The 22,017-nt window shown below is 38.5% G+C and overlaps 1 protein-coding gene and 1 pseudogene across 2 annotated transcripts in view; one reads left to right on the top strand and one right to left on the bottom strand.

Moving 5' to 3' along the window:
- Positions 1–22,017, bottom strand: part of DCHS2 (dachsous cadherin-related 2) — a gene marked incomplete at both ends in the record, with an annotated part of 301,321 nt that overhangs the window by 148,074 nt on the left and 131,230 nt on the right. The window contains one exon of the mRNA XM_082633895.1: positions 9,312–9,503. Coding sequence (XP_082490021.1) covers positions 9,312–9,503 — 192 coding nt within the window. The remainder of the gene's footprint in view (positions 1–9,311; positions 9,504–22,017) is intronic.
- Positions 15,869–16,354, top strand: LOC309815219 (peptidyl-prolyl cis-trans isomerase A-like; annotated as a pseudogene). The gene has a single exon. The product of its transcript is annotated as a peptidyl-prolyl cis-trans isomerase A-like (transcript).

Here is a 22,017-nt window from a genome sequence, read left to right as displayed (position 1 = left end):
TCTCACTTCGTTCCAGCTTACCCTTCCCCCTCCCCAGGACACTAGTATTATGCCCTGTAGGCTTACAGGAGATATTCAATCGAATTTGACAAAATCATTACAGAAGTGAGACCCTTAAGAAGGCTGGAATTGGGGGAGCCTGAACAGCAGAGGGATTTGCTTTCAACGCAAACAGGGACATCTCTACTCTACTAACAGGAAAGAGGGCAAAGGATGTGAGCCAATAGCTGGCAGGAAGATAAGGACTTCTCTCTCAAGCAGGTATGTTATTTTTCTCCAGGCACATTCAGCTGCTTAGGCAAGTACAGAAAAGGCAGAGTCGGGTTTAGATAGGGCTGGGTTTTTATCTGGAGAGTTCTGTGGAGCAATGGAACTAAAGGGAGTTTGCAGCTGAATGACTTTAAAGACGGGTCAGTAAACTAGTGGTCTTAACAGGAGATCACTCTATGGGAGTGGAGGTGCTATGTAAGTGGAGAGAAAGATGAGAATGCTTATCAGAATACAGCATGCTGGAAATCAAGATTTCAGAGGCTGGAAACCAGAAAGACAAGGAATTGAGAGGCTCAGTGTGTTGGGTGGTCCGAAAAATGGACAGTGAAGTTTCCAGGAGGGAACAGTAATGGCGAGGAAGACTGAGTAAGATGTAAAGGTCCTTGGTGACAACAAGGTTTAGAATATGACAGCAGCAACAAAGATTGTCCATGGTGTGGTCCGAGAATATGAACTTCAAAAGGAGTTGGTTCTGGAGAAAGGAGTAAAAATGATTTGGATGCTGAAGTGGGCAACAGGAGGGCACCCACCTCAGCACCTCACTCCTGGCTTGTGATTAGTGGAATATGGACTGCTGTGCGAGAGAGCAAAGAGGAATCGGTATCCTCAGGGGAAGCCTGTTTTGATCAGGGCAAGAAGATGAAGAAGCAGTCAGACACCAGGCTGAGTGTGCAAGAGACTTTGCTAAATGATGGACCAGGAGTTCCAGAGGGCATGGTAGAAGAGTATGGGAGGGTGGGTAGGAGATTGACCCAAATTAAAGCATGAACAGAGCAGGATGGGGATGAGAATACAGATGATGGATGGCTGGGAGGCTTAAACTTCTAGAGGTAAGAATGAGGCAAAGTGGCATTTAAGACATCTGGGAATTAATCCTGATAGTGTATTAAAGAATGGCAGACAAGCATTTCAAGATATGGTTAAGACAATTTAGCTAGAAAATGTGGGCAACTGGGCAATCGTTTATTCCTGAAACTGGGGTAGCAGGGTTGTGATCAATGAAGTATAAGATAAGACTAAGCACTTGAATTCTTTTTGGAAAATGAGATAACATAATCTATTAAAATTAAAATGAGCATGCCCTAAGTTTCAGTTATGTAGAGCAAATAAGTTCCAGAGACCTAATGTACAGCATGATGATTATAGTTAATAATACTCTACTGTATACTTGAATTTTGCTGAGAGTAGATCTTAAGTGTTCTCACCACTCACTATGTTTGATGATGGATATGTTAATTATCTTAATTGTGGTAATCATTTCACTATGTGTACATATAATCAAAACAACATGCCGTACACCTTAAATATATACAATTTTAATTTATTAATTACACCTCAATAAAGTTGGGGGGGAAAGGAAAAAATTAGTCTGCACTTTTACTTAGCAAGTTTGCTTCCAGAGATTTATTTGCATTATACACAAACTCTGCAGCATAACTTCAATAGTCAACATTTATCATGAATACATATAATGGTGTCAATCTACTTTCTATATTGCTAGTCTGAAACAACCCTCCCCTAAGCCTGGAGTGGTGAGATAAGAGTTGAAATAGCTTTATCTCAGACACGTATTTCAGCTACAGAGTTCAGGATGTCACAAAAAGTAGAGATAGAATATTAATAAACACACACACCAAAAAAGAAATATTCATTTGCAGAAAGTGAATAGTAAAAGGAAATAGGAGTTAGATATAAGCATGGAATAATTCAATTATTGTGAAAAATCACTTGGCTTGCAGTGTAATCCAATTATTTATTTTCATCATGTAATTTTACAGCATCCTCATGACTTCTATGTATGAGGTAAATAGCAGCAATTGCAGTAGCAAAAATAGACTATTTCAGAAGTAATACAGGTAGAATAGAAGTGATTGAGTTTCAGAGATATTGACAGTCATCACAAGGATAAATAGAGAAGCCCAGAACATCTAGGTAATTTAATAAGAATTCTTCTATTGATAGATAAATATCTCTTAGCAACCATCAGCAAATGGGTTCTCAGCAATTTTCTTCCAAAGAACTTTCAGGACATATATTAGAAACAGAAAGGATCAGAGGAAAAACCATAGATTGTCAAGGTAATTCTGTACAGTTAAAGGCCTTTGTCAAGGTGCAGTTCATTGTTTTAATTAAATTCATTATGGCCTAGAATCCAACATCTTGGACCTAAAATATCTTGCCTGAGTTCATTAATTTTTCAAATTGGAGCTAGATTGCTTCTAGGGGACAGCCTACCAAGTCGTTATCAACCTTGATATCTTCATCTTTACCAACCTTTTTTTTTTTTTTTTTTGTGGTACACGGGTCTCTTACTGTTGTGGCCACTCCCATTGCAGAGCACAGGCTCCGGATGCGCAGGCTCAGCGGCCATGGCTCACGGGCCCAGCCGCTCTGCGGCATGTGGGATCTTCCCAGACCAGGGCACGAACCCGTGTCCCCTGCATCGGCAGGTGGACTCAACCACTGCGCCACCAGGGAAGCCCTTTACCGACCTTTTTGATTAGGAACTGTGCTATGAGTAGATATTGCATAGAGTAATGATGACAGATGAAGACTTCACCCTGTAGAAATGCACAGTTCATCACAGAAGAAATTTAAAAAGATTACGCTGATAACAGAATAAACCTTGCACACTGGATAACACACACACACACACACACACACACACACAAGTTGCTTGCTCTCATACATTCTGATGCAAACACTAGGGACACTGAAGGCAGTTTCAGGTCCGAACAAGGTGAAGATTAGGAAGCTGTTAAAACCCTGTGGTTTGGGGGCGGGGAAAGACTCTTCTAAAATTTATCTTTAAAAATGCATCGCCAGGTCTGCCCCCAAGAGGCTCTGCCTCCAGGCTGGCTGAGTGTGCAGCTCCCTTCTTGAGCCCCTGCCACCAGGAACCCTCATGATGGGCAAGAAGGAGAAGACAGCCACCAGTATGGAGAAGAAGTTGTCCAAGTGCTGGGGAAGGAGGAGACCCTGAGGCTCTGATAGCCCATTTTTAAATGCTAGATGCTAAAAAATACTCAGACAATAGAAACACTGTGATCCCCCACTCACCAATGTTGAATGTGTCATTCTCTGCTCATTCTGAGAAAGATGAATTGATCCTATCACTACACAAACCTTTGAGTCCTGCATTTGGCACCCAAGAACTGGTAGCAAGTCAAATCATCAGGAGGCCCTTTAGGTCAAAGCAGGTATCAAATGGTAGCCTGGAAAACACAGCTAATTCTTCTTGGTGGTTTCCACAACAGTACAAGGGATTACATCCAGGGCAATGACACATATGCCTTTAACCTGGGCACACTCACATGGAGTAAACTGTCACCATGAGGGATGGGGCCACACCCAGGCTGGGCTGCCAAAGATCCATAACTCCCCAGGGGACCATATTCATCTGTGGAAGCTACTGGAAAAGTTCAACAAAGGCAGACAAACACACTCTGCATTCAAATAAACTCCAACTAAAGTCTGAGGAAGGAAGAAAAGGAAAATGGGTGTGGACTCAGAGTACCCCTTGGGGAATAGAGCTCACTCCAAGAGCTGGCGTTTAGGCAGGTGTGGTTCTGAATCATTAGACACTGCTCCTTGGGGGTGTCTGTGATGAGGAATGGGAAGAGAGCCTGAAGGGCAATGATTTTGATTAACTGTACTTCTATGACACCTGGGTCAGAGAAGAGAAAACGTAAGTGAGACCAAAAAAAAAGTGAAACCCAAAGGTGATAACAAGCAGGGATCTGGGAAAGCTGGCATCCAGGAGCCCCTGGAGGGGGTTAAAGTGGTGGATGCTGAAGATGGAAGCATGATCACCATTGAACAAGAGCCCTCCACCACAGGCAACAGGAAGGAGGAAGAAGGTTCAGACAAAGCCAGTGGCCTCTGATGGAGCCAAGTCCTCATTCCAAAATCATACTGGTCCAAAAGCACAGGCTGCTCTACGTTTATGGGGCTTGTTTGAAGCAGGTGACTGCCAGTTCATCCCCAATGACTTGTACTGCCTTGATTTCTACAAGATGGAAGAATGGAAGACTTTGGTGAGATGGATTCAAAAACAAAGAGCATCTGCAGGAGGTAAACTTGGAGAATGATGGAGATGAGTTAAAAGACTCAGAAGGAAGAGATAAAGATGAGGAAGATGATGACCAAAGAGGAAAGTGGGGAGGAGGGTGAAGAGGAGGAGCACATTGGTGGCACCTGACCAACAGTATGTGGACTCTGCCCAGGACTGAGCAGTACTGAGTGAAGTTTTCTTGGGATGCCGGGGCCTGACACAAAGGAAAAGAAAGTGCTGAGAGTAGCCCATACCATGACCCAAACTTTCTTTGATGATTTAAGATGCTACTCTGGGCCAGAAGTTAAACTGAGTAGTGAATTCCCTGCATATGACTGAGTGTTATTTCCAAGAAATTGGAGTGAAACAAGGTGGCTGCAAAGATTTTCTTTTGTGTAGTCTGATGCGTACCAGGGTTCAGGTCAGCCCTTTGCCATCCTCTCTGGAAAGACTCTGCACCAGGGCAGTGCATTGGCTGCATCTTCCTTTTCTGTATCCTGATGCTTTGACATCCAGGGCCTTGCTTGTCCTGGAGGGACTGCCAGGGGGTCAGGCGAGAATGCTTTTCCAATGTAAACCAACACTCCCAACCACCTCCTTTATTGGCTGTCGCACTCTGGGCCACTATTCACCTGCCCTAATCACCCCACAGCCAGGTACCGGATAACTAGAGACAGCCTTTATTCCACAGGCCATTGAAACTATTCTATCTAGCCAGTCTTAAGCCTGCTTATCCTGCCTCTCCCATTCCTTCCCTTGGAAACCACAATAAAGGTCCCTACCCAAAGTTTCCCTCTCCCCCTCTGCCTCTTGACTGACCCAGTGCTTCCCGTTGTGCACACACCATGTACACTCCCTCCCAGAATGTGGCATGCTCCTCCTCTTGGGATCTGTGAGTATAACAAACTGTTTTTTCAATGGCAGTTGTCTTCTTACTCATACCTGAATAATAATAAAATCTATGCTAAAACCAGGAAGGGTGCAGACAAGTTCCCATGTCTAACAGAGCTGAGCTTAGGATACCACCTCAACAGGAGAATGAGACCTGGAATATGAAGTACCCACAGGAAGGATGTTTCTATTCTAACAAAACTGGAATATGTTGTACTTTGTTAGAGGGTTTTCCATCTACAAAACAAGGAGTTTTTACAGAAGAATATTCTAAACATATAAACACTGTACAGAATATTCATGCACATCATTGTCTATAACAAAGTACCATAGCGGGATGGCTTATAAACAACAGAAATTTGTTTCTTACAGTTCTGGAGGCTAGAAGTATGTGATCAGGGTGCCAGTATGGCTGGGTTCTGGTGAAGGCCATAACTTCTTGCTGTGTCCTCAGACAGCAGAAGGGGTTAAGGAGATCTCTGGGACTTCTTTCATAAGGGCACTCATTCCATTCCTGAGGGCTCCACCTTCATGACCTAATCACCTTCCAAAGGCCTCACCTCCTAATATTATCACCTTGGGCTTTAGGATTTCAACATATGAATCTGAGGGGGACACAAACATTCAGACCATAGCAATCATGAACCTGAAGACTGTCTCTTCTTTGATTTCTAAAAACTAGCAAAAGCTGCTACAATGTCTGTAAACACTTTCTCAGTTATCCTGAAAATAAAATACCTTTTAACTGGAGAAAAAAAAGCGTCTCCTTTGTTCAATCTTGGAAAGCTTTATAGAGGGATGGTGTGGTTAAAGATGAACTAGAATTTGCAATAGAGACTGGAGAGCTGAGAGGGAAAGAAGGTATTCTTCATAGAGTAAGTGTGTAGAGTAGGCTAAATATGGAAACAGAAGGAAATAAGCAAGGAGGTTTAAATTAAATATCTAGGTTGATTTTTCATTCCACTGCCAATGCTCCTAATTAATGCACTACTTTTTGGCAGTAAAAAATTTCTGGCATAAAGTAATCTTATTTCTATTAAGATAATTTCTACATACACTTTTATAAAATCATCCAAAAAAAACCAACTAATTAGAAACAGATGTTCAACTACTGCAGTATTGGATTTAAACTGGTTATGGACTCCTTTTACAATTGTCTCAAAGTCTATTAAGAATATATTTCTGAAGCCTTGGGTAAATGTTTGTGTATGTATATATTGAGTTTTAAATAATCACATAGATGTGAATTAACCTAAACTCCTCTGTTTACTCTTGCTTTGGTTTCCTACTTCTTTTCTTACATTGAAGCAAAAATTCCTGAAACCACATAGAGAGGGGTTGTTAAATCTAACCAAATACATCATGGTAATTTTATTAAGTTAAATGACTTTATTTTCATGTTTGCTTCCACATGATTACTTGTAATAAATATATTTAGACTCATTTTTTTCCCATCAATTCATGTCTTAAGTAGGTAGCTTCTCCCACTAATTTCAAAAGAGAAAGATTAGACCAGAAAGGTGTTAGCAGTACCAATCTACACAAGTAAGTAGTAGGCAGATAAAAAAAGAAATAAGGAAAGTCTCCAAAATAGACTAAGTGAAAAAAATGTGTAGAACAGTGCATAGAGAAGACTGCCTTTGCTGTAATGTAATAAAAGTTGAATAAGCTGTTTCTAAAATGTACTTGGAAATGTAAATCGTCAAGAACAACCAAGGCAATCTTGATAATGAAGGACAATGCTAAACAAATACATGATATCATGACCTATTATAAAGATAAAGTAATTAAGAGAATGTGGAGCTAGTACAAAGGTAGACAAAGAGGTCAGGAATAAGGTGTCCAGAAATAGTCACACACATATACAGTCAAGTGATTCATGACAAATGTGACACTACAGTACAGTGAGGTAAGAGTGATCATTTCAGTAAATGGTGCTGAGTCAACTGAGTATCCATATTGTGAAAAAATAAATGTTCCTCCCGCTAGATTGAAATAATAAGTGTAAAAAGTAAAGCAATAAAATTTTTGGAAGAAAAAACAAGAGAATACCTTCATGTCCCCAAGGTAAACAAATACTTCTTAAAAGTACAGGAAAAGTGTTAGCTGTAAAGGGAAACAAACGGCTAAACTGAGTTTAATTAGAATTAAGAATTTCTGTTCCTCGAAAGACTCCACTAAGGGAGTGAAAATGTAAGCCACAGAACTGGACAAGATAGATGCAGAAATATATCCAACAAAGGGCTTCCATTCCAAAAGTGTAAAGAATTCATACAAATCAATAACAAAGAGAAGCCAATAGTACAATAGAAAATGGGTAAAGAATTAGACACTTCACAAAACAAGTTATACAAATAGCCAATAAATATATGAAAAAGTGCTCAATTCATCAATCATCAAAGAAACGCAAAGTGAAACTCTAATGTGATATGCTACTTCGCAGGTACAGAACTGCTATAAGTAAAAAGACATTAAATATCAAATGTTGGGGAGGATGTACAACAACTGAAATTGGTGGGAGTATAAACTGGTACAACTATTTTGAAAAGTTGTTTGATTTTCTTATGACATAGCAATTCCATTCCTAAGTACATACCCAATATAAATGCCTATATTTTTTCAATAAATTACATGTATAACATAGTTAATAGAAATACTATTTGTCATAGCCTAAAATGGATTCCATCAATTACAAAACAGATTAAAAATTATTGTAAATTCACATAAAAGAATAATATAAACCAATGAGAATGAATGAACTATTGCTACACGCAACAGCAAGAATGATGCTCACAAATAATGCCCTGTAAAAGAAACAATAAAAACACATACTGTATGAATCCATTCACTGAAAGCTTAAAAATAGGCAAATAATGTTTGGTATTAGAAGTCAATAATGATTATCCTTAAAGGGTGGGAAGGATGGTCACAGTAAGGGGTCGAGAGAGGGGCTTCCAGGATACTGGTAACGTTTTTTCATCTGTTTCTATGTATGTTTTCATTCTGCAAAAATCCATTGAGCTGTACACTTATAATTTGTGCAATCTTCTGCATGCACTTTATACGTTAGTTTAAAAGTTTACCCAATAAAGACATAAAAGCCAAATTGAAGGTGCCCCCACTGATCCAAGATGGGTCAATTAATATGAACATCAGAAAGGATAAGGCCAGTAACATACAACACATAACAAATATACAAAAAATACAAGAATTTATAACCAAACTAGGAAAAAATCATCAGTCATGTTTGGAGATGGTAAACGCACTAACTCATTATTCTAAAAACTGATAAAGTGAAAGAATCAAGCATTATACTGCCTTTCCTGTATGAATTATATTTCAGTGTAATCAAATAGTTGATGAGAGAACATTCTTCTTAGTTGAAGTATTTCAGATAATAAATGCAAAAGGAGAGACAGAATTCAAAAATCACCCTACTGCAACCCTTAATGAAATAATGGTATGTGTCTGCTGATGTAATAAGAAGCACAGAGCACCACCTATACAATGCCAAAACTAATCAGTCTCTGGCTCAAAATGCCAGTTTATAGGAACTATGATAAAAGAACACATTAAGTGAATCCTAAGGATGTAATCAGCCACATTTAGAATATAAAAAATTTACAAGACAATTGATCTGATTTTTTTCTAAAAATAAATACCGTAGGAGAAAAGGTAAGGGGGAGGAGTGGGGGACTAACTGTTACAAATTGAAATTTAAGGAATACAGCAATCAAACCCACTCATGGACTTATTTGGATCTTGATTTAAACATGCCAACTATTTCAAGACATTTTTAGGTAATCCAGTAAATTTTAAATGGAATGGATATTAGATATTATTACAGAATTACTGTTAATGTACTATAGTTGTGTTTTTAAAAAGTCATTACCTGTTAGAGATATTATTGAATTATTTGCAGATGAAATGACATAAGGTCTGGTATTTGCTTCCAAACACTCCAGCAAAGGAAAGAGGTAGTGATTTATGAAACAAGATTGGCCAGTTGTTGATTACTATAATCCTTGGTATTCTCTAATACACACACAGTGGTTCACTTTTGAGTATGTTTAAAATTTCATACATAAAGACTTACCCCATCCTTAGCTTTCACCAAGAGATCGTAGGTGGCTGGATCCCTTTCCCTGTCGATATCTTGAGAAACACAGATTTGCCCATCATGTGGGTCTATCTGGAATGCTTGAGGTGCTTCATAGCTTTGGAATCCAGCATAAAGAGAATATTCAACAAAGCCATAGAGTCCTGCATCTGCATCGGAGGCTTTTACCTGCGAGACAGGAGGGTGATCAGTGAGGAAAGAGAAATGTTAGTGTCACCTCTCAATGGATCATGAATCACTATCCTGATGTGCACAGCCAAGTAGCCCGCATAGCTATTCACAAAGTGTAGTCTTTGGTTTCCTCTCTCTCTTCTCTTACCTTCTGTGACAACTCACCCTCACTCTCCTCCTCCCTTTGTGAGGTCTCCTTTTCTATTCCTATACTTTCACATGATCTCTGAAAGTGTGAGTTCCTTGGTCCATTTGCCTTCTTATTCCACTCACTACACCTAAGTGATCTCATCCAATCTCAAGGATTTAAATCCATATACTAACCACCTGATAACATACCTGTGGATTCCCACTCATACCAAAGCCCTTCAGGTGATGGGCTCAATGCTTGCCTTCACCCTTTCAGAGCAACAAGAGAAGGACAAGGAAATCAGGCACAATTACTAGTAATCCAACCCAACTGACAGAATTCACCCTGGAGCATGAGATCTGAACTTCCCAAGCCAGATTTCCTTCCAGGGGTAATGCTCCCATCAGAGCCCCAACAGTCATGCAGACTGAACACTACACAGAGGTGCCCTGCCCAGTGGCTGCATGGGGGTGAAATCCAGCCAGTGCTCTGCTTTGCCAACAGGTGCACTTACATGGAGCTGTAACTGCACAGAGGAAAGGGCACCTTTCTCTTTGACCATAAATACCATTTATGTTAGCAGTTGTCATATGCGTGGTAGGAAAGATGAAGCAAGTGGAATTATGAAAACACTTAACTGATTTATACTAACTATGGGAGTATACAGTGAGAAATACAACAGGCTATTTATAAAACTCAACATATTCTTGAGCTCATAGGCTTGGTATAATTCTTTTGATTTGCAACCTAATTAATAGTAACAGCAAATATCTAAATAGAACTTGCAATAAAAGAAGCACCTTAAGGGAAGATTGACCAAAAGAAGAAGAAGGAGAAAGAAGAGGAGGTAGAGGAAGAAGGAGAAGGAAAAAAAAGTAAAAGAACTATATGCTACAGAACAGGTACTATTCTAATCGTTAAACATATATTACATATTTGTAACCTATAATGAATTCCATTTTACAGATGAGAAAAGTCAGGCTCAGGGAGCTAAAGTAACTTGCCAAAGATCACATAGTTAAAAACGGTCAAAACTACGATTCAAATCCAGGCATTTGAACAGCAGACTACACACTCCTAATGATCATGCTATCCTGCCTCTTGTGTCACGACTTGTCGTTTCATCATTTCATCCTTTATTTACTGAAAGAACACTCCCCAAATCCCCTGACCTTCCTTCAGGGAAGAACTTGCTAGATCAGGTGTAACATCATTCCAAGTAACTGTTTACCTCATATGCATGTGGCTTTCTCACCAGAATATCATTAACATGAAAAAAGGCAACTGACAGTGATGCCTGTGCTCTTGAGTCTTAGCTGAACCTTCTATTCCCCATGGCCAAATTCCAACTGAGTTCCAAATGATAGAAAAATAAATAACAAATTATATCTGTTTGGGGTCAGGGAGAGAAGTATAATAGTTAACTTTTATTTCATTTGTGGCAATATTTATTACTTTTATGACTTGACTCATAAAGTAGAAACACAGCTCTTCAGAGGCTCTTGTAACTTGGCTATATCACCTTCTGTTTTTTTATATTGCTGTTGTCTTCTGACCACCTGGTCAAGCCTGCCCCTTTATTAAAATTTTGAGAATAAAAAAAAAATTATACCATGTGCAACTTGGTATAATTTTAGATGAAAAAATTTTTGATTCTTACATCCCATTGTTCTCCTAATATGTGATCATGAGACCTGTATTGTTGAAATGTCTTTCCTGGTCTACTGTTACAGATACTGGAATTTTCTGACTCAGTGTTTACCCTCCCCTGGAGTATTAAACTGAAAGGTGTGTCTTAAAAAAAAAAAAGTGATGGCCACTGAAAATAAAAGAATTAAGCAGATCAATTCAGAGAGTTCAATGTCCAACTAACAGACGTTCCATAAAATGAGTACAGAGACAATGAAAGAAAGGAGCAGCTCTTGTTTGGTTCATAGGCCCCCAAAGCCACTACGATAGGGGAGAAGGAGAGAGTGGAAGAGGCACTCTGGTTTTTAGCTTCCTCAGCCCAGAAGTTAGGTTCAGCTTACATTTCACTGGCCAGAGCTAGTTACATGGCCCCAACCTAACTCAGAGGGAGACTGGGAAAAGTCAAGGATCTCATAGGCACTTGGTGAATACTGTCTCTGCCACAAGTGCCACTTCATCTCCATAGGAAGACACACATATAAGATTATGTAAGTCACCAAGTGGCCTCTCTATGTAGTGAAATTTAAGTAAGTGGAAAGTCATACCCTGAGAAGGCTCCCCAGTGTTATCCTACTACAGATTTCATTTTGGCAGTCCTACATATTTCTGTCAGGCTTTTTGGAGGGAGGTGAAATAGAAGACAATCAACCACCTACAATACCTACTGTTCTCAATTAAATCTAGATTGAAAAAATATCTACTTTTCATCAATACAATGTACATGCAGAAGCTAAACCTTAATTATTATGCTGCCCAAATGAAACTCCATCCCAATAACATGTTCAACAAGCACAAGTTCTCAAGAAGCCTGCCCCTTCGTCCTACTATATCTTGAACATATAACTAGAATTTGACTTTGGGGGTTATCTGTGTAGCCTAGCTCAATCAGGGGCAAGTTTGCCCCCATGAAGACATTTGGCACTGTTTGGAGACAGTTTTGATTGTCACAACTGGGGAAAGGGTGCTACTGGCATCTAGTGAGTTGAAGCCAGAGATGCTGCTAAACCATGAGGAGAACAGACTCCACAACAAAGAATTATCTGGCCCCAAATATCAATAGCACTGAGGTTGAGAACCCCTGCACCTGATGAAATGCTTAACAACTGGCAATATTATTTCCCTCTTTAGTTTTTTTCAGCTGATGACACAGTCTTTAAAATTTATCTTCACTCTCATCTATCGCATGTTCATGGGCAAAATTATTCATCCTGTGCAACCAGCTAACATGTTTGTGAGTTATTCTTCTTATCAGATGGGCTGAATCAGGAAATCCACAAACTTCCCCACTACAAAGAGCTAAATTCCAAGTACATTTGGTCTACTCCATTCTGTCAGCTGTTAATTATTTAGTAGCCTCACGTTCCCAAAGACACCAAATATATCTTCTAAAACCATATGGTATTCTCAATAACTTTGGCTTGATTGGAAGATAAATACAATGACGTTTAAATTCTAAAAATGCATCCTCTGCCTGTAATAGCACATATTAACAAATAATGTGGCTTATATAAAACAAGTTTCTTTATTTCCACTTTCAAGACCATTTTTGTCATCTGGACTTTTGGCAAAGCAAAATGTATGGAGTCAAAAGTAGGATAAGAGTACCGATCTCAATTTACATTAGCCATTCAGATCCTGAGTTTCAGAATTATGAAGTTAAAACGTATTCCTCCTTGTTTTTACTCAACTCCCTAAAAATATTGGCCTAATATACCAGAACAGCATTTTCTACCCATTAATAATTGGTTTTGAATGTCTACATATAATTTGGCATTTTTAAGAGGTCTACATTTTCCAATTTCCATTGATGTACACATAAAACTTAGATAATTTGAAATAAGAGAAAATGGAAATGGCTTTGCCAAATCTTCAAGAGAAAATCCTGATTAGTAAGTAAATAAGCCCAGTGGGCCCTTTCTTCAGAGATAGCAGCTTAAATCAAAGAAAGAAGCATCTGGTCAGAGTCTATTATCACAATCTTATGGTGCTAAACTGGGGATCTAGAGTAGATCTTGAGAGGATCTTATCCTTGAATCTACTCAACGAGCCACATTACAGCACCCTCAATGCCATCCTTGTATTCCTCCTCTCAATCTCAATTTACCTGCTTTTGACTGAGAGGAATTTGATAATTTTTACTTTAAACTTATTCTCAGAACTGTTCTCCCTTAGTTTGATCTTTCACAAATTTAATGGAGACATTATAAAGATGCAAGAAATTAATAAAATATTGATATCTGCCTGATTCCATTATTAGCTTCCTGAAATTTAAAGAATTTTTACCACTTCCTTCATTTTAACATCTGGTTAAGGATTTTTCCATATGAATGTGTCACAGAGACAGGGACAAATTGAGAACACTGGCTCTTAAAAACATGTTTTCATATTCTTCAAACAGATTGGATCTATTTGCCTTCCCATCACCAGCATAGCCTCCCTCTACTTCAGAAGGTATCCTCTTCAACAACTGGGCACCAGCCCAGCCAATCACATTGGCACCCTGAAACCCAAAAGTCAACCAAGAGTCACAGATAGGGTGATATATTGTTAGCAACACTGTCCTTTACCTGTTGCTGGGCAATCATATCACACTTAATTCAGTGATGTCTGTACAAAAGCCTCAGAGCCCAATCAAAAAAATGAGTGATAAACAAAAAAAGTCCTAGGGGAAAAAAAAAGTGACTGCACTTAAAATTTAAAATTAAATAATTCACTTTAATTTGTTCTTATTGTAATTTCCAAAATTTCTATCATGAGCATAAAGAAAAAAAGGAGAAAAAGTAATCACAAAATAACTTCTTACATTGAAGTGCTTGGTCAACCATGGATCCTACAGCTAAAACAGGATTATAATATTTCAGTGGAAGCTGGATTCAGGATTGGGGACCACATGGAATCAAGTATGCCACTCTCTGAATACAATTTTGGCAAGTTCACCAACGACCAAGTCTAACAATCAAGGCTGGGCCCTTATTTTCTACACCACTCAGCTGCTCACCACACAGTGAATTATCTTCTCACTGAAGCACTTCCTCATCAGACACCACACTGTGACTCTCTTTCTCCTCCTACACCTCACTGACCCCCTTCAGTTTTCTTTACTGCCTCTGTGTTCTCTTTCTGACCTCTGAATACTATAGTGCCCTGGAGCTCAGTCTTAGGGCCACTTCCCTTTTCAATCCACAGTCATTGCCTGTATCAGGCTGAAAGGTGGTCCCCAAAAAGACTTGTCTGCCTTCTAATCCCTGGAAACTGTGGATTTTACTTTATTTTACAAGAGAATGAATATTACCTTATATTGCCAAAGATGTGATTAAGGATTTTGAGAGGAGTTTATCTTGGATTACCCAGATGAACCCTTAATCCAGTGACAAGCGTCCTTATAAGAAAGAGGCAGAGATATCCCACAGATAGAAGAGGAAGCAATGTGGCCATGTAGGCAGAGACTGGAGTGATGCAGCTACAAGTCAAGGAGCACTTTACAGGTAGCAGAATCTGGAAAAAACAAAGAAGGGATTTTCCCTTAGAGCCCCCAGAGTGGCCAAGGCCCTGCTAGATTTTGTACTTCTAACCTCCAGAACTATGAGCAACAACAATTTCTGTTGTTTTAAGCCACAAAGTTAATGGTTATTTGTTATAGAAGTCCTAGGAAACTAATACATACCCTGAGTGATCTGACCCAGGCCCAGGACATTAAACCAACATATATTCCCCCAATACTTGGACTTGTGCCCCAGATTCATGCATCATCCAATTACTCCTCTCAAGTGATTAATAGGCACTTCCAATGTACTACGACCAAACAGACCTCTTAATTCCCACTGCTCCAAAATCTGCTGTCCTCCCAGTGTTTTTAGTGAATGGCACCACCATTCACTTATTGTTTTGGCAGCCAAAGAGATACTCCTGAAAGGACAACAAATCATGTCACTCTCCTGCTCAGAATCTTCCAGTGGCTTCTCATACTCATAAAATCCAGCTCTTTCATTTGACCTCTTCTCTGACCTCACCTCCCACTTCTCTCTGACTCACTCACTCCCCTCTGGATACACTGATCTCCTTGATGGATCCACCAGCTTGTATAACTTACTCCCTCACTTCTTTCAAGTCTCTGCAAACACCACCTAATCCCCCCAGAGGCCTTTCCTGATCACCTTACACTAGAGTGTCACCCTCACCTCTGCCATCCTCTGTCCTTGCTTTGCTTTTCTTCAGAGCACTTATCTCTATACTTCATTATATGTTTTTATGTATTTGCTTATGTAATATTTGTCTTCCCCACTGAAATTACATCACTCTTGCTCCCTGCTACATCCCCCGCACCCACAACAGTAGTACCTGGCTCAAGATGAAGATGCTCTAAAACTTTGTTGCAGGAATGAAGGAATCTAATATTGTGCATAAAATGCAAGCATGTTTTAGAAATAGCTTTTATAACTAATCTAATCTATTTTGACTTTAGAAAAATTGCATAAGGATAAGAACAAGATAGCTTTACAGATACCAGGGCCACCCTCCTGGAGCTTCATGGCACTGCCCAGCCATGGTCACCCCCACCATTCTCTTTGACATAGCCACCGCCAGTGAGCTCTTGGGGCCACGTCTCCTTTGAGTTGTTTCCAAACAAATTCCCAAGGACAAGCAGAACACTTTTGTGCTCCGAGCACTGGTAAGAAGGAATTTGTTATAAGGGCTCCTGCTTTCAAAGAATTATTCCAGGGTTCATGTTCCAGGGTGGTAACTTCACATGCCATTATAGCACTGGTAGCAATTCCATCTAAGGGAGAAATTTGATGATGACAATATTATCCTGAAGCACAGGGACCCGGGTATCTTGTCCATAGCAGTGCTGTACCCAACATTAATGGTTCCAAGTTTTTCATCTGCACTGCCAAGACACAGTGGCAAGCATGTGGTCCCTGGCAAGGTGAAAGAGGGCATGAATATTGTGGAAGCTATGGAATGCTATGGGACTAGGGGTGGCAAGACCAGAGAAAACATCACCGTTGCCCACTGTGGACAACTCTAATAAATTTCACTTGCGTTTTATCTTCACCACACCATTCCTTCTGCAGCTCAGGAGAGCACCCATCATCCCTGTCTGCATGCATCATCCTATAATCTCTGTCTCCTCACTGCACTTCTTTGGGTTCCATATTTTCCTTGTCCCCCTCCAAGTCTTGCTGGACTGCAGAGTTAAGTTTATGATTATGAAATAAAAATTAAACAACAACAACAATTAAAGAACAAGATATTTCATAACACCCATCAAACACTCATTGAGGAATATTTTTTTATTCCTAAAACACAATCCATTAATCAATCTGTATCATCATAGAATAAAATCCAAAATGCTAAAACTTGCAAAAGAAAAAGAAAACTATCCTCAGTCATGTGGAACTATTCAGAAATTGGAAACAGAACTGTATTTTATTTTCATTTTTTAAAATGTATTTTCAGAGAAGTCGATAGAGCTGTTAGATGAATAAACTGACTATATTCTCTCAAGTTACAATTTAAAAAAAGGATACTTTTCTGATAATGTTTTTATTGCCTTAACTGAGGAATGGGATTAAAAGACCATTAATCCTACTACTTATTGCCCTTCTCCCCACATCCCCCCCCAAAAAAACAGCCAAAGGAAATGTTGTGAAAAGAGACCAGTGGGTAGGGGTGGGGTGGTAACTTGTTTTATAAGTTATTACAAAGTGTTAAATTAAAAAACAGTGTGATCTCAAAAAAAGAGAGAATTAGCAGGCAGTTCAGTAGAACACAAAAGTAAGACCTGAAAAAGACCTTGGTAAACTTATTTTATTTTTTTATATATTACAAAAAAAATCATAAACCACTGAGAAATGTGGGTTTATCCACATAAGTTGCTAGAAAACTTGGCAAAGTACATGGGGAAAAAAATCAAGTTTGCTATTAACCTCACACCAAAATAAATTCTACACAGATATGTTAAATGTAAATAATGAAATCATTTAAAGCACAATGAATATATAGGGGAATTCTTGGCTGATTCTTACATTGGAAAGAAATTTCAGAGCAAAAAGGAATTACAAAACTAAAACAGATGGACAGAAATCATAAAGGGAGAAGTCAATACAATGACTACATAACCGTTTAAAACTCCACTATGTCAAAAATACAACACACAAAAAAATTTCAATGAAAATAAGTTATGACATCTGTAAGAAATGTAAAAAAATAGTTAATATGGAAATAAATTTTTATTTTTATTTATTTATTTTTTTTTTGCTGTACGCAGGCCTCTCACTGTTGTGGCCTCTCCCATTGTGGAGCATAGGCTCCGGACACACAGGCTCCGCGGCCATGGCTCGCGGGCCCAGCTGCTCCGCGGCATGTGGGATCTTCCGGGATCGGGGCACGAACCCATGTCCCCTGCATCGGCAGGCGGACTCTCAACCACTGTGCCACCAGGGAAGCCCGGAAATAAATTTTTAAAAATAAAAATACTGATTTCCCATTACAAAAAATTTAGACAAAGGACATAAACAATTCACAGAAGAATAAATGTGTGTAAGATTTTCAACCTCACTAGTAGTGAAATAGGTGAAAAATAAAATAATATGTTTCAAGTACAGACAATTATTAAAAATGGTGACCATTAAAATAATTGGCAACTATTAAATTAATAGCAAATTGGCAATCATTAAAATAATATATTAAGTGTGGCAAAGATGAAATAAATATGCTCTTTTTGTAAAAAAAACGTCTTTATTGGAGTATAATTGCTTTACAATGGTGTGTTAGTTTCTGCTTTATAACAAAGTGAATCAGTTATACATATACATATGTTCCCATATCTCTTCCCTCTTGCTTCTCCCTCCCTCCCACCCTCCCTATTCCACCCCTCTAGGTGGTCACAAAGCACTGAGCTGATTTCCCTGTGCTATGCGGCTGCTTCCCACTAGCTATCTATTTTACATTTGGTAGTGTATATATGTCCATGCCACTCTCACTCTGTGCCAGCTTACCCTTCCCCCTCCCCGTATCCTCAAGTCCATTCTCTAGTAGGTCTGTGTCTTTACTCCCATCTTGCCCCTAGGTTCTTCATGAACTTTTTTTTTTTTTTTTTTTTTTTAGATTCCATATATATGTGTTAACATATGGTATTTGTTTTTCTCTTTCTGACTTACTTCATGCTGTATGACAAACTCTAGGTCCATCCACCTCAATACAAATAACTCAACTTTGTTTCTTTTTAAGGCTCAGTAATATTCCATTGTATATATGTGCCACATCTTCTTTATCCATTCATCTGTTGATGGACACTTAGGTTGCTTCCATGTCCGGGCTATTGTAAATAGAGCTGCAATGAACATTTTGGTACATGACTCTTTTTGAATTATGGTTTTCTCAGGGCATATGCCCAGTAGTAGGATTGCTGGGTCGTATGGTAGTTCTAATTTTAGTTTTTTAAGGAACCTCCATACTGTTCTCCATAGTGGCTGTATCAATTTACATTCCCACCAACAGTGCAAGAGGGTGCCTTTTTATCCACACCCTCTCCAGCATTTATTGTTTGTAGATTTTTTGATGATGGTCATTCTGACCGGTGTGAGATGATATCTCACTGTAGTTTTGATTTGCATTTCTCTAATGATTAATGATGTTGAGCATTCTTTCATGTGTTTGTTGGCAATCTGTATATCTTCTTTGGAAAAATGTCTATTTAGGTCTTCTGCCCATTTTTGGATTGGGTTGCTTGTTTTTTTTTTACATTGAGCTACATGAGCTGCTTGTAAAGTTTGGAGATTAATCCTTTGTCCGTTGCTTCATTTGCAAATATTTTCTCCCATTCTGAGGGTGTCTTTTCATCTTGTTTATAGTTTCCTTTGCTGTGCAAAAGCTTTTAAGTTTCATTAGGTTTTGTTTTTATTTTCATTTCTCTAGGAGGTGGATCAGAAAGGATCTTGCTGTGATTTATGTCATAGAGTGTTCTGCCTATGTTTTTCTCTAAAAGTTTGATAGTGTCTGGCCTTATTTTTAGGTCCTTAATCAATTTTGAGTTTATTGTTGTGTATGGTGTTAGGGAGTGTTCTAATTTTATTCTTTTACATGTAGCTGGCCGCTTTTCCCAGTAACACTCATTGAAGTATGCTCTCATTTTTAAAGCCTATCTGGAAAGTAACTTTGTTTTTACCATATACATATGGTAAGCATTCTCCCAAACTTAAATATATACCTTAACACAGTTAGTATATTTCCAGGACTATATGTAGACAAATATTTGTATAAAAGACATATAATGTAGCATTATTTATTCTAAAACTGAAATGCCTACAATTAAAGAATTATTAAATAAATTATAAATTCATCCATAAGGTAGAATTCAGTGTATTCATGGAAACTATGTCTATACATAAAGACATATATTAAGTAAAAAAGAAAAAAGGCAAGTAAAAAATTATATATAAAATATCCCATTTATGCAAAAAAATCCAATATATAGAATAAAAATTAAAAGGAAATAAACCAGAGGAGGGAACACTTCCAAACGCATTTTACAAGGCCAGCATTACCTTGATATGAATAGCAGATAAAGACACTACAAGAAAAGAACATTACAGGCCAACATCCCTGATGAATATAGATGCAAAAACACTCAACAAACCATTAGCAAACCAAATTCAATAATACATTAAGCAGATTATGCACTATGATCAAGTGTGGTTCAACATCCACACATCAATCAATGTTATATTCTATATTAACAAAATGAAGGATAAAAATCAAGTGATCATCTGAATAGATGCAGGAAAAGCATTTGACACAAAATTCAACATCCATTCATGGGCTTCCCTCGTGGCGCAGTGGTTGAGAGTCCGCCTGCCGATGCAGGGGACACGGGTTCGTGCTCTGGTCTGGGAAGATCCCACGTGCCATGGAGAGGCTGGGCCCGTGAGCCATGGCCACTGAGCCTGCGCGTCTGGAGCCTGTGCTTCGCAAAGGGAGAGGCCACAACAGTGAGAGGCCCATGTACCGCAAAAAAAAAAAAAAAAAAAAAAAAAAGAAAAATCCATTCATGATAAGAACTCCCAAAAAATTAGGCATAGAAGGAACATATCTCCACATAATAAAGGCCATATATGATGAGCTAACATATATGACAAGGCCATATATTACAGCTAACATCATACTGAATGGTGAAAAACTGAAAGCTTTTCATCTAAAATCAGGAACAAGACAAGGATTTCCATTCTCATCACTTTTATTCAACATAGTAATGAAAGTCCTAGCCAGAGGAATTAAGCAAGAAAAATAAATAAAAGGTATCCAAATCAGAAAGGAAGAAGTAAAACTGTCTTAATTTTCAGAGGACATTATATTATATACAGAACACCCAACAACCTTAACAAAAAAAGTGTTAGAACTAATAAATGAATTCAGTGAAGTTGTAGGATACAAAATCAATATACAAAACTCTGTTGAATTTCTAAACACTAATAATGAACTATCAGAAAAATAATTTTTAAAATCCCATTTACAATTGCATCAAAAAGAATGAAATACCTAGCAATATATTTAACTAAGGAGGTGAAAAACTTTATATTGAAAACAATGAGACATTGATGAAAGAAACGGAAGGAAATAAATAGAAATATGTTCTGTGCCCATGAATTGGAAGAATTAACATTGTTAAAATGTCCATTCTACCAAAGCAATCTACAGGTTCAATGTAATCCCTATTGAAATTCCAATGGCATTTTTCACAAATATAGAACAAACAATGCTAAAACTTGTGCAGAACAACAAAAGACCCCAAATAGCCAAAGCAATCTTGAGAAAGAAAACCAAAGCTGGAGGCATCTCACTTCCTGATTTCAAATTATATTATGAAGCTATAGTAATCAAAACAGCCTGGTACTGGCATAAAAGCAGACACATAGATTAATGGAACAGAATAGAGAGCCCAGAAAGAAACTCACACATATATGGTCAATTCATTTACAACAAAGGAGCCAGGCATATACATTGAGGAAAGGACAATCTCATCAATAAATAGTGTTGGGAAAACTGGACAGCCACATGCAAAAGAATGAACTGGACTACTATCTTTTATTATACACAAAAATTAATATCATACTCAAAATGGATTAAAGACTTGAATGTAAGACCTGAAGCCATAAAACTCTGAGAAATAAACATAGTGGGGGGACTTCTCTGGTGGCACAGTGGTTAAGAATCTGCCTGCCAATGCAGGAGACACAGGTTTGATCCCTTGTCTGGGAAGATCCTACATGCCATGGAGCAAATAAGACTGTGTGCCACAACTATGGAGCCTGCACTCTGGAGCCCGTGAGCCACAACTACTGAGCCACATGCCACAACTGCTGAAGCCTGTGTGCTCTAGGGTCTGTGTGCCACAATTACTGAGCCCACATGCTGCAACTACTGAAGCCTGCATGCCTAGAGCCCGTGCTCCGCAACAAGAGAAGCCACTGCAATGAGAAGCCTGTGCACAGCAACAATGAGTAACCCCTGCTTGCTGCAACTAGAGAAAGCCCACACACTGCAATGAAGACCCAAGGCAGCCAAAAAATAAATAAAATTTTAAAAAATTAAAAAGAAAAACATAATGGGTAACCTCCTTAACACTGGTCTTATAATTATGTTTTAGATTTGACACCAAAAGCAAAGACAACAAAGCAAAAATAACAAGTA

This window comes from Mesoplodon mirus (assembly GCF_964341445.2).
Source record: "Mesoplodon mirus genome assembly, chromosome: 2".
NCBI lineage: Eukaryota > Metazoa > Chordata > Mammalia > Artiodactyla > Ziphiidae > Mesoplodon > Mesoplodon mirus.
This window is presented reverse-complemented; position numbering and strand designations above follow the sequence as displayed.